This window comes from Rosa chinensis, chromosome 4, assembly GCF_002994745.2.
Source record: "Rosa chinensis cultivar Old Blush chromosome 4, RchiOBHm-V2, whole genome shotgun sequence".
Taxonomy (NCBI): domain Eukaryota; kingdom Viridiplantae; phylum Streptophyta; class Magnoliopsida; order Rosales; family Rosaceae; genus Rosa; species Rosa chinensis.
The window spans coordinates 14,118,789-14,131,375 of record NC_037091.1 but is presented as its reverse complement, the minus strand read 5'-3'; the positions used below and the strand labels follow the sequence as shown (position 1 = coordinate 14,131,375).

General features: G+C 36.8%; 1 protein-coding gene across 4 annotated transcripts; it reads left to right on the top strand.

The window, feature by feature from the left end:
* Positions 1-3,477: 3,477 nt before the first annotated feature.
* On the top strand, positions 3,478-11,340 carry LOC112197514. Of its 4 annotated transcripts, XM_024338232.2 has the most exons (5): positions 3,478-3,954; positions 4,393-4,465; positions 6,402-6,478; positions 9,220-10,330; positions 10,548-11,340. In XM_024338232.2, exons 4-5 carry the CDS (start codon positions 9,223-9,225, stop codon positions 10,565-10,567), a joined length of 1,128 nt encoding a protein of 375 aa, XP_024194000.1. In that variant the 5' UTR covers positions 3,478-3,954; positions 4,393-4,465; positions 6,402-6,478; positions 9,220-9,222; the 3' UTR covers positions 10,568-11,340. The 4 variants fall into 4 exon arrangements, with proteins under 4 accessions (XP_024194000.1, XP_024193999.1, XP_024194002.1 ...); XM_024338231.2 differs by lacking the exon at positions 4,393-4,465; XM_024338234.2 differs by lacking the exon at positions 6,402-6,478.
* Positions 11,341-12,587: the final 1,247 nt, after the last annotated feature.

Here is a 12,587-nt window from a genome sequence, read left to right as displayed (position 1 = left end):
GCTTTTAAAATAGGTTAAAAGTGTTTTCAAACTATGTAAAGTGTTTTTTGATAGGGTTGGGGCCGTTGGGCAAAGTTATAAATACTTATTGAGTTATAAAAGTGAATTTTTTGTGGTGTTTTAAGGACATTAGACATTGCTTCCTAAAAGCATTTGCTCATATTTTAAAAACCTATGCCTAACAAAGCTGCTTCAAGCAAAAACACTTTATTACAAAACTGTTTGTAGAGAATCAATCTCAAATAAAGTCTAAATCTAATGACGAGATATTCTCAAAGGTTTGATGACCAAACACACAAATAATAATAATATGGATCTCTTCTTTGAATAAGCATAACACGATCTACACTAAAAAAGGAAATCTAATTAGCAAAAGTTCTTCTTCTTCTTTTTTTTTTTTTAATAATTTTTTTATCAAAAGTAATTGAGAAATTTTAAATACACACCCCTAATCACTTAATACACATCCTTATTATTTTATATTTCAAATTAGATTTTGTAGGTAGGTTAAATGACAGATCTATGCATTCTAAAAGAAAAAAAAGTCATATTTTCCTTATATTATTCTATTTAAATATTTATGTATAAATAGTTAGATAAACACAAAAAATTTCTATACATGGCCTCCCAATTTAATACAAGAATAAAGTTAGAAACTATCTAATTTAATTTTTCCTTAAATAAATTGTAATTAAATGAGGTTAGAAACCATAATATTTAGAATTTCAAAATCAATGGCATTAAATATTTTTAAAGCATATCACTTTACTCCCATTTTTTAGTTAATTTCCTTTTTTGTTCTAAGAGTTATGATTAATCAATTTATTTTCTAATAAAAACATCACATGTGAAAAAACTTTGTAATTGTTAATTTGTTTGATCCCTCTAATGACAACTTTTTAGTTCCACTACTGTGGAGAAAGTGAGAAACTACTGATATAGTTTTGCTTGAATGTTCAACTCATAATTTTATACTTGATTAACATGGTGTTTGGTGGATGTGAGCTCAAATAACACAAAACCTATTTATATGCATATATTTAAAGGGAACAATAATAAATCTTTATGGATTTCTCAATAACAAACACAAGTAATCAATATTGTCATTTACAAAACGTCAATATAATAGAATATACTAATCGTATTAAATAGTAATCCTAATATAGTAAAAAAGTAGGATATTTAATATGCCAAGATCAGTTTTGTCCTAGTTTTTCTCGAGTTCTCTTCCTCGAGAAACCCTAATACCCAAGACCGGTTTCTTCTGATTGATACCTCGAGCTCGTCCAGCGGCGACCCGACTAGTGTGGGCCTCTGGCCTCGCTGGTGTTGGGATTTGCTGCCGGACTGGTCTTCGACCCGATTTGTTTTCAAGAGTGCTCCATGGGTGGTTGAGCTCAAGGTAGGTCCAGGTGGCTTGCGGCTTGTGCTCTGATGACCGGCGGCGTGACTGTGCTAATCAAGACAAGTGTCTGGTTCTGAATTGGTGGTGGTGCAGATGGTGGGGTGCTGAACCGGGGCGATTCGGAGTTGGGCCTTCATGACGGTGTGCGCTGAGATGGCGTGGTGCGCAGCGGTTTGGGTCACAGCGGCAGATGGTCGCGGTGGGAGGTCGCGGCGGGTGGTCGTGGTGGCGTAGATCTAGGCGGACTGGGTCGTGGCAGTGCAGGTCGGGTGGAGGCGCTGGGCTGGTGACGTACGACATGTCGTCTGGGATGATGGGCTGGGACCAAGGCTGCTAAATGGACTCTGGAGTTGGATTACCTTTGGATGCTCTTGGGCCTACTAATTGGGGCTGGGGTGTTTTTGCCCTAGACCCAACCTATGTTTTTAGTTTGTCTAATTACAATAAATTCCTTTTATTAGGAAGCTGGCCTACGGAATGTTGTATTCTACATCCATAGAGGAAGATTTTCTTGAAGCACCGCAATTGAGCGCATTGGCTTCGGAAGCTTTTTTTGCTATTATTCCTAGCTAGAATATTCTAGTTCTGATAGGCTCCTGAATAGAGGAGCGGAAATGTTTCAAATGTAATGGCACCTATCACCCCCTGGTGGGAACTATGTACCTGTGCCATTCTGGCCTGTGTTTTGCTATGAAATCATTATTCAAAAAAAAAAAAGTAGGATATTTCATAATTTTTTAGATTAAGGATATTTTAGGTACTTTTGGTTGTGTATTTAGTAAAATATTAGAATGAGAATTTAAATGGGTGGTGTATTAAGTACGGAGTGTGTATTAAGTAATTAGGGGTGTGTATTTAAAACTTCTCAAAGTAATTTCACTTAAATAAAGTGCACTTACATACTGAACACAATCACAACATTTACATCCAATGACGAACACCAATAAACTAAGACTAAACATCCTCGCTCGAAAGAGAAGAAACTGATATGTCAATGAACAAAAATAGTCAGCAATAACTAGGACATGTTACCACAATAGAAAACTATTGGGTGAGCTATCACATGATCCTTTGATCGCATTAACACATATTGGTAATGAAACGCACGGCTTTAAGCCGCCAAAAACATGGGTCTTATTGACAATGGACCCATTATCCAAGTCTAGGCACCCATTGAAATCTATGATGACAATCTTAACTCGAAAAAGCTTGAGCTTATTTGAGATCATATCACAGATCCAAAAGTTAGAAACAACTAAAAACTTCAAACAAACATAAGTACAAATTGGAAAGAAACCACCATCACTGATAGAGAAAACTATGTTGAAAAGATCATTTAAATAAAAATAATTAAAGACTTCAAGCAAAATCATGAGTAACAAGCACATAAAAAAAGAAAATCATGATTGACAAGTTATTGGTTCATAATAATGTACCTCTTGTAAATCATTAATGATGCAGAAGCACAGTCGGGTTCTTTAATAATAAGATCGTCTTCCACTACACCATGTCCTTCAGATTCGTTAAAAAGTTTCATCACTCCCTTCATGAAACAATAACGTATCCAGTATAGAAAGAATATTTGATGACAGAAGATTCATCTACAATTCAATTAAGCAATCTTCATAACCGAATGGGGAAGCCGGGAAGGTTAAGAAAATGCGGTTTTAGAAAATAAATGGTTTTAATTTTCTATATGAAAACTGAATGGTTGATATAAATTCTCATATTTGAATCAAATACGTATGGTTTGTGTGAAGACCCGAAAATTCATTTAATTATTTTTCGTACATTGTCATTCGAACTATTATTTGAATTATGATTTCAATTTGATTTCGTATATTGTAGAAAGAGAAATTTATATTTGAATTGATTTTATTTTCGAAACGAAGGTTATTTAGGGATTCACTAAAAAATTCATTTTTATATGTTTAGAATTTGGGAAAACTTCCTTTAAGAATGTTGTAGAGCTCGTCGATATGATTTTGTGCATATGCAAAACGCAAAAATCAATAAATTTTTGAAAAATAGAAATTTTCTATAAATAGTGGAAAATTCTGATTCTTCTCATAAGGACAAAATTTTCCAAATTTTGCGTTTCAAACCCCCCAAGACTCTCCGTCTTCTCTCTTCCACCACCCCCAGACACGACGCGAAACGCTCGACCCGACCTGAGTTTTCCTGTCCTCCGGCCGCGGATCAGAGGCAGACCGACTCGGCGCGGCCTCCCCGTCTTCCCCACGGCGTCGCCTCACCCCGGCGCCACTGCCAGAGTCCAGACCGAGATCGAAACACCCACAGTCGCGCAAAACGGGAGCGGCTGGAAAACGTCTTTCCCGGCATCCCCTCGGCGATTGGTTGGCATTTTTGGAATCGTCTCCCCCACTAGATCATCCCCATACCCGCCTTTCATCACGATTTGGAGTGTAGAGCGCTAGATCAAGCGCGGACGGTCCACAGTGAATCTGGGTTTGAAATCAACGGTCGTGATTAATCCAAATTCAAAGCTTGATCTAGAACAATCTAGACCGAATCTCGCTTAGCTCCAGGTATGAAAGTTGCTTATCTCTTTAAAATGAACTAGCCAAGTCGCGTGCATAATATTTGTTTTCTATTGTTTTTCTGGTAATCTAATTTTGTTATCAGTTCATTTTTGTTACTCTTTACACGCATTGATAGACTATTGACAAAATATGCATGTGCAAAAAGAGGTACTTACATTTCCGTTTCATTTATATTCCTTGAAAGTGGATAGGACTTGGTTTATGACTTTATATTCCCAACCGGTTCATCGAGACTGTGTTATAATTTTCTTATTTTGGTCTATATTATGGGTTAGGGTCTGGTCTCTACACATTAGAAACTCAGAAAGAAAAGTTTTAGAGAAGTCTCTCAGTTGCCCTCTTTCTGTTACATTTATAAAAGAGTTACAAATTACAATTACAATAATAATAACAACAGAAGTTAACACAATTAACAATCTGCAGAAGAGGATCTGCTAGACATTGGTGGCTGTACTCTTGTTCCATTTTCTTCCCATTCCTCCTTGACTGCAGATAGGTAGGATGTTTTTTTTTGGTCTGAATGATAGGCAGGATGTTGATCCCTCTTTCTATCTGCAAATTCTACTTCTCAACCATTCGGTTGACAGCTTCATTGAAACAAAAAACATTCGGTTGACAGTGATTTTTTATGCAAAAAAATTACAACTATTTTGAAGGCTACCATAATTGAAAAATAATATGCTGCAATGCTGCATCATCCAAATAATAAAATTCAACCCCAATTCATAAGTTAATCAAAGCTTCTTCCACAATGGATCAAAACATACAAATATGAAGGCAAAGGCAAAGAACAAATAAGATAACAGAACTGTCGATATGGTAATATACACATCCAAACGTGAAAAACACATAACAAGAAGACATAGCAGCAAACATCAGAATCACAACCAATGCACTAAAAAGAATGAAAAGAAGACCAACATCAATATCTACGAATAAGATATTCAAACACAATTATTAATTGCAGTCCAAATTGATATCTAACCCACAAATTGATGGCATTCACCAATTTCGCTAAAAGCTCTTAGCAGAAGAAATCCAACTTTCGATAACCACCACTAAAATCACGACAGAAAGAACAGAAGAAGTAAAATTATAGTAGCATCAATCACTAAACACGAACCAAAGTAATAAAACTAAGAAGACATAGAAATCTTTCGCTAAACAAAACAATCCAATGAAAAAAGAGATAAAGCATAAATTAAAGCACATGGTTGTGTGGTGCAAGCACAACCCATTGACATGAAAAAATAAAATTAAATATAAAAAAAACTGTGCTATTAGGAAACCAAATTAGTTTAATAGAGACGAACGTCGAGAGAGGTTACCTAGAACCATAATCACTCATATACCTGCAAGATTTAAAGAAAACCACAGGGAAAAATCAATTAGGTGAGAAACCCCAAAATCTTTTGAAAACTAAATCCCAAAAGTTATCCAAAGAACAAATAATTAGGCTTGGTCATATTGTAAAATCTGCAAATTCTCAGCCGAATAGGTTTTACCTTACCCGAATTTGATATTCGTATGCTTTTCCTCTTTTCTCTTTCTGGGTTGTGGCTCTTTTCTTTTATAAACTGTATCCGGTAGGTTTTTTTTTTTTTTTCTTCTGAGAATGAAACTGTATTCGGTAGTTATGAGAAATCAACCTGATGAAGTCATCTCTTCTCCGATTCCCACGACACGTCCAAATTCTTCGATCAATTGTGCTTCTATTTGTTTTCTTTTATCAGTTAATGGGAATGGTCGCTGTATTTACTGTTATGCCCAATAATACTTTCCACTCTATTCGTTACTCCATTTAGCTTTTTAGTATCGGACATCAAAAGAGGGCCTGACTTTATAGTAGTAGAGATAAGTTTGTAGTTGACGACTTTTGCATCAGAGGTGGTTGACCCGGCGTTGACTGCCGCCGTTGACCCGATGCTGACCCACCGCTTTCGGTGGAGCGTTGGGGCTCCTTTTTATGTTCTTTTTTCAGTTTATTAATCTACGCATCGATACAGTCGTTTTGATATATTATAAGGTCATTTTGGAGGAAGTTGATGCATGCTAGGTTTACGGATTTACGAGTTATCTTCGGTTTGCGATCCGCGAGGATCCGACTGTCGGATTTGCTTCAAATATTGATATATTGATCGTATGACTGTCCCGATGACTTTGTGTGGTCACAGACGAGGATACGACCGTTGGATCTTCGTACAATTGTGATTAAGTGTTTAGGAAAGCGATCCGTGAGGATCCGACCGTTGGATCTTTGTACAATTTTGATAGGATGATCTCAAGGGCGATCCGTGAGGATTTGACAGTTAAATCATTGTTTAAACTATAATATGTCTATTGGATCATCGTTAAACTATAATATGACAGTTGTATTGTCGTATAAGTTTGTTTTATGAAACGCTTGCTAAGTTAGGATCGTGTTTGATTAGGTGATTGACGGATCATATTGGTGGACGATTTGAGATCATTATTTTTGGGCTGTTAAGAAGACGCAGCGGGACCAGAGGTGAGTAAATCTCATATGGTTCGTTTACGAACCGAAATTACTTTATTTATATCGTAATGAATTGAAAATTTATATGGAAATAAATATTTGTTTTAAAATATGGGGACTTATTCTTTTACGGTCCATAGGTGAGTAAAAGGTATTTAAACTAGGGAGAAATATCACTTTGGTCATCGAACTATGGGTCGCTCGACACTTTGGTCATCCAACTTTTAAAAACTTCATTTTGGTCATCGAACTATATCACCGTATATTAGTTTGGTCATTCCGTCAGTTTTCTCTGTTAACTCCAGGGGTATTTTGGAGATGAAATGTTTTACCCGCCATTTTTATAACTTAATCCAATTTTCCCCGCCTAAACATAAAACTTCATCCAATTTTACCAACTTTTCCCTCCTTTTATTCATGCATTCATCATCAGTAATCAAAGCATACAACAGAGAAAAATAATCGAGTCAGAGAATGATTCAAAGTGAGGGAATATAAGAGGAAGAAAAATATTGATGTAATAAATCAAGAAATTATAAAAGGAGGGAAAAAGTTGGCAAAATTGGATGAAGTTTTATGTTTAGGCGGGAAAAGTTGGATTAAGTTATAAAAATGGCGAGTAAACCTTTAAATCTCCAAAATACCCTTGGAGTTAACAGAGAAAACAGACGGAATGACCAAAGTGATATATGATGATATAGTTCGATGACCAAAATGAAGTTTTTAAAAGTTGGATGACCAAAGTGTCGAGCGACCCATAGTTCGATGACCAAAGTGATATTTCTGCCTTTAAACTATAAAAATGAAATTCTCGGTTTTCATTATGTATGAACTATAGTTAGTATTAGTGGTCATTCCTGAGTGAATGATTACATGTGTGTGTGTGTGTGTCTATATATATATATATATATATATATATATATATAGAGGGCTTCCACTAAGGGATCCATTTTTTTGGTCTTTTATAGGGATAGGCATTATACCAACTTTTAGATCATATTTTCACATCTTAACAGTTTAGTTTTTAGGTCCTAATGTATAGATTACTTCTGCAAAGTTTCAGCCAAATTGGTGATTGTTAAGGCATCCAAAACTGTAATTTACATGAACGGACCGAATCTGTCGAACCGGAACCGTTCGTGTTTATAATGGTAAATTGCAGTTATTGATGCCTTAACGATCATCAAATTGGCTGAAAATTTGCAGAATTGATCTATAAGAAGGGTCCTGTATATATATATATATATATATATATATATATATATATATATATATATATAATGACATGACATTGAGCGATGAAATGAATGTGAATGGATTGGTTATTATTCAAGCTATTATTTCCGTATTTAATTGTTGAGTAATGATATGTTGATCGTGAAGTGTGAAAGCTATTCTATATGTTTCGATTTTGGATTTAGGGTTGACGTAGTGACCGGTATGAGGGAATTGGATGCTCTAATCCTAGGTGGAAGACGGGCTACGATCGTTTGAGTAAAATAGATGCCACGACCCTTATCGGGTGACGGGCTAGGTTGAGTATACGTATCGGACGTTCTAAACTAGTTGATGGACTACGATAGTGACAAGTATGTTGGATGCCATAACCTAGGCCAGGTGATGGGCTACGATACAATTTGAGCTCTAGTTTGTCAGTCACCGTATTTGTATAAATACGACTTCGTGGTTTTGAGAAGAAAGATGTACGATTAGTTCCCTTGGTTATTATTGGAATTGATTTTGAGTTGATAATTTCGTGATTGATTTATCGATTTGAGGTTGGCTTAATAAATGAATTTACATAAATGGATTAGTAATGTTTTGTTTTAAATTTACTCATACGAGCTTTGCAAAAAGGTTATCAGGTTTTGTGTTTGCAATCCCGGTACACTATTCAAATGGTGTAGCGGATAATCCTGCAAGTCAAGAGAATCGGGGCTGTGATCGAGCTGTTTAGGGTAGCAGCATTGTTTATTCACATTTCTTTTTGTGAGTTTTTGTTATGCTCATTTAGAGCTTTACATTTTTTTACTAAGAGTGTGTTGTAATAATTAACTCGAGGATCTTGGGATTTTGTAATTCGAGTGGCGTGTGGTGTGTTTATTTAAAAAAAAAAATTAGAACGTTAATTTGGTTTAGTTGATTATTCATGTTTCGGATTTGAATTTGTTATTCAAAAATCGGGTCGTGACAGTTTGGTATCAGAGCGTAAAGTGACATGTTTGGTGATAATCAGTTAAGGTAACATATTTGGTGATAATCAGTATACTCGAGTGATGACTCGTCTCTAGTGGTTCCCCATCTGATGCTCTTCGATACTGGTATAATAATTGGGTATGTTGTAGTGTGGTGTTGGTCAGGGCGTAAGTCCATAAAACTATAGGGGTGCCATGTAGGTTCGTTGTAGAACTTGTGTAGCGTCTTTGAGTTGCAATCTTTTGAGGAATGGGAATCTCTGGATTGAACTCTGGTTTAGTTATCGAGGATTGTTTCCATGGAAATGGTATCCTTTGTACGGTTGTGATTGTTTGGTTGTTGGGTCATGGTGTTTGATCTATGCTTGTATCTAGCATTGGTACACGTATAATGGATAGTTACTTGGTTATATAACATGGCGTCTTAGTAGGTAATTTTATTCGACATATTTTTGATGTGTTTAAAGTGACTCTGATGTATCTAAGCAGATCTATGACTATGGCTTATGTTCTTAGTGTGATACTGAGAATATCTTATGGTTACGCTATGTTCACTAGGTGATGGATCTTCAGAGAGGCAGTGTTAAAGGCAGAGGCAGGTTTCCCCTTCAGAAGGAGTTTTATCAGGAAGATGAAGTGGAAGCACCGCTTTTGGTGCAACCTGTTTTGCCTGTTTTTGAGGGCATCAATACTACTTGCCTATCTTGGGTGACTGAGGAAGTTACGAGATTGGGGGCAATCACATTTCCTGGTGGTACAGATTATATGCTAGCCGAATGCTGGATCGAGAACATGGAGACCTATTTTAAAATGATTATCTGTACTGACGTTGAGAAGTGGATAGTAGCTACATTTCTCCTCCAGGATGAGGCAAAACAATGGTGGAATTTTGTACTGAAGACAAAGGATATAGCCACCTTGACCTGGAAATGTTTTGTGGGACTCTTTCGAGATAAGTATTTTCCGGCTTCAGCGAGGGAGCAGATAGAGTTCGAGTTCATTGCTCTAACACAGGGGGCCATGACGGTGAGAGAATATGAGACACGGTTCACCCAGCTATACAGGTTCGTTCCGCAGATGGATGCTCGAGCCTTGGCTAAGAAGTTCTTAAGGGGACTAAATCACAGGATTAGGGAAATATTGCATCCCTTTCGGTTGGCTACCAAAGCAGACATCTTTGCTAGTGCCATGGCCCATGAACAAGCGGCCAACATCTGTGCAAGTGAACAGGGGGCTGTGAGGGAATCCCCCGGAAAGGGGAAGGCGATTGTAAGGAGCAGCAGTTCCAGGGATCATGGAAGTGGGTCATGGAAGCGACAGCGAACTTATTTCCATCCACAGGCCCTAGCCAGGATAGGTTATCAGCACCAGGCCCCAGCTAGGGCAGCATCAGCTCTATTTAAGGCTTTACCTGTGAGACAGGCAGCACCAGCTGCACCTGCTGCACCAGCTGCACCTGTGAGGTGCTATAACTGTGGTGAGCATGGCCACATCTTTCGTGCGTGCACGAAACCGCGTGGCAGAGTATGCTACAAATGTAAGGCGAAAGGGCACTTTGCCAGGGAGTGTACCCGATCTCAGGGTAGGGTACAGGGAAACCAGAAGAGGCTACTACCATCGGCACCGGCTAGAGTCTTCGTTATTGGCCAGAGAGGCACTGAGGCGGAAGGTACTCTTGTTTATAACTATCTTGCTAGAATACTGTTTGATACATGTTGGATCATAATTTATATACATATTTGTGCCTTAAAATATGGAAATTATTTTTTCTGAAGTCCAATTTAATGTTGACTAATCTAATTCCATTATTTTCCTAATCTTGTACTTTTGCTTAAACTTTGTGTTTGTTTATATAAATATTTATTATGTTTTCTTTATCATACTAGGAAATGATGGAGAAGCATGAAAATGAAAAGTCAATTTCAGCACATTTTCATACTCCGGTTAGGGGAAAGCGAGCTAAACAAGGAAGGAGGGGCGGCAGTCTAATCAAATGAACTCCAAATGAGCTGAAACTTTTCAAATCCATTCCAGACATCCTAAGGATCATTTCTGATGAATAATTTAAGAGTTATTTCAGAGTAGAAAGACTTCAAAAGATCAGTCCAAGTTTCTGCCTAAAAGACAAAAAAAAAGTTGCAAAGGAGGACCTGTACAGATTCCTAGTCCTCCTGTAGCAATTCCGGCAAAACCATGGTGCCATAAATTCTGAAATTTTACCTGAATAATCTACGCTTATCAATGAACATTTGGTATGAAGAAGTCAAAGGCAAAATCCGAAATCTTGGTGGAGATTTAATTGAAGGAAAAAAGGAAAAGAAAGTTCTCATGCTTGTCATCTTGACTTTGGTGATCCAAGACTACTCAAATACTCTTCATTTTCATGTTTTCTATGCACAATAAAGAGAGCAGCTGCTCCTCTCTTCTCCTCTGGCATCATTTTCTACTCTACACTCTCATAGCTTATCATTATTTCCCTATTTTTACTCAATCTCTCCACAAAACCTCTATTACCACCACCACAACCTTCATCATCTTTTCCATCTACTCATTCCATTTAACAGACAAAAGGCTTCACCACTCCACCATTTCACCATTGATCATCTCTACATCTCATATTTCATCATCAACTTTTGAAAAAAAAAAAGAGGAGTCTAGCATTACTTGAGGAATCATCATCACCATTACCATTTTCACCATGTCAATGCCTTCATGGGTTCATCTACACCATCTTCAACTTGATTATCACTAGTCCTCTCTCTATCCCTACTTTTTAGTTTGATGTTCATAAACATGTTGAAGCTTATGTATTTGATTATGAGTTAATAGTTAATTTGTTGGGGCGCGGTGTCACGCCCCGAATTTTGAATAACAAATTCAAATTCGAAACATGAATAACAACTAATACAAATAACGTCCTGAATTTTTTTCATAAACAACCACGCCTCACACCACTCAATATTACAAGTCACGTACTTCTTCAGTTAATTATTACAGCACACTCACTAAATCAAATTATAAAGCTCAAATAAGCATAACACACCTCACAAATACAAATGCTATAAATCAAATACTACTACTCTAAACCGCATGATCACCGCCCTGGTTCTCTTGACCTGCAGGATTATTCGCTACACCGTTTGAATAGTATACCGGGATTGCAAACACAAAATGTCACGCCCCGAATTTTGAATAACAAATTCAAATCCGAAGCATGAATTAAATAACTCAAACAATAACGTCCTGAATTTTTTTCATAAACAACCACGCCTCACACCACTCAATATTAAAAGTCACATACTCCTTGAGTTAATTATTACATCTTACTCTCACTAAATCAAATTATAAAGCTCAAATGAGCATAACACACCTCACAAATACAAATGCTGTAAATTAAATACTAATACTCTAAACCGCATGATCACAAATACTCTAAACTGCCTTGGTTCTTCTGACCTGCAGGATTATCCGCTACACCGTTTGAATAATGTACCGAGATTGTAACAACACAAAACCCGATAAGCTTTTTGAAAGCTCGTATGAGTAAATTTAGAAATTGCACAATTTAAGTTAACATAACAACTCAAAGCATTCTTAACATAATTCTAAACAATCAACCTCAATTTCTACCATTCCCAAGCAATATTTCACACTCAACATCCTCTCAATAACAAATTTTGTATTCATGATCCCAAGTAACCCGCATGTTACTCTCATGCCATACGATGACAGACATACTAGAGCTCTAACTGATTCGTAACCTGTCACCTTGGCAAATGTTCAGTCTTACAATAATATTGCCTCAGTCACTATTGTGACACGATCCGTAGATCAAATATTTAAACGTCATCCTATCTGACTCAAATGTTATACTTTGACTCCCTTACGCTTTCTCACAATAACATCAACAATTACATGATATATTG

Excerpts from the sequence above, each read along its gene's own strand:
- LOC112197514 (XM_024338233.2), top strand. The coding sequence starts at position 9,223 with ATGGATCTTCAGAGAGGCAGTGTTAAAGGCAGAGGCAGGTTTCCCCTT. Across the intron at positions 10,331-10,547 it reads GAGAGGCACTGAGGCGGAAG|GAAATGATGGAGAAGCATGA; the intron begins GTACTCTTGTTT and ends TTATCATACTAG.